Source organism: Ceratina calcarata, unplaced genomic scaffold, assembly GCF_001652005.2.
Source record: "Ceratina calcarata isolate Rehan_Ccalc_2016 unplaced genomic scaffold, ASM165200v1 scaffold215.2, whole genome shotgun sequence".
NCBI classification, from domain to species: domain Eukaryota; kingdom Metazoa; phylum Arthropoda; class Insecta; order Hymenoptera; family Apidae; genus Ceratina; species Ceratina calcarata.
This window is the reverse complement of record NW_017143221.1, coordinates 2,482-3,244: the sequence shown is the minus strand read 5'-3', so window position 1 is coordinate 3,244 and position 763 is coordinate 2,482. Positions and strand designations below refer to the sequence as shown.

The 763-nt window shown below is 40.9% G+C and overlaps 1 protein-coding gene across 2 annotated transcripts in view; it reads right to left on the bottom strand.

Annotated features, from left to right (window-relative positions):
- The window catches only part of LOC108622312 (brain protein I3), a 6,632-nt gene that overhangs the window by 3,455 nt on the left and 2,414 nt on the right, over nt 1–763 (bottom strand). Inside the window, exon 1 of one of the 2 annotated variants that reach the window (XM_018020105.2) lies at nt 162–681. The exons of the other annotated variant lie outside the window; for it this stretch is intronic. Coding sequence (XP_017875594.1) covers nt 162–231 — 70 coding nt within the window. The 5' untranslated portion in view covers nt 232–681. Of the gene's footprint in view, nt 1–161; nt 682–763 lie in introns of those variants that run through there. 2 annotated transcript variants of the gene reach the window in all.

Below are 763 nucleotides of genomic sequence, written 5' to 3'. Positions count from 1 at the left end.
AACTATGAGATTGTTATTAACATTTTCATTATAAAACGCAGTTTAATAATTATCGTACGACAATTGCCGCGTGTTACGAAACGACTTTGATCGTTCGAATCAAGAATCGTAGTAAATTTTAATAATCACGACAAGTTCGAAACAATTCGTTTATTATTTACCTTTCGGAGCAGTGGCCGTGGAGTAAGACGGAGGCTGTTCGGCTCCGGGATTTATCGGCTGCTTTTCCATCGTCGAAACTCGATCAGAGAGAACCGCGCTGCTTCTGTCTGTTTAATTAGATAATTATCATCGGCACGTTTGACAGGTAGCACCCAACAATGGCACCCAAGTCTCGGAACCAAAACAAATGCCGCATCACTTGGAGTTTGGCCTCCGCACGGAACGTAGCACCGACGACGAACGATTACGGTTTCTCTCCTCTCCGTGTTTTCCTTTTTCCTTTTTTTTCTTATCCGAGATTAGAAAACGATGGTTTATTGGACGGACGGAATCCTGACGTCATTTCATTATGCTTTCAGGTTTCGAGTTAATACTGATCCGCGTGACTCACGTGCGCCATTGATTTTTATACGTCATCCGTTTCAAATCGATAAGCAGTTACGTTATCGCATGAATTATTCTCTTGACCGACGCGAATCAGAGTCGTATTTTAATTAGATCAAACGTTCTTTATCGATCGAATTAGGCAATTATTAATTAGGCTATTAATAATTCTTTAGTACGACTGGGCTTCTGCTGGAACAGCTATAGTGCTAATAAT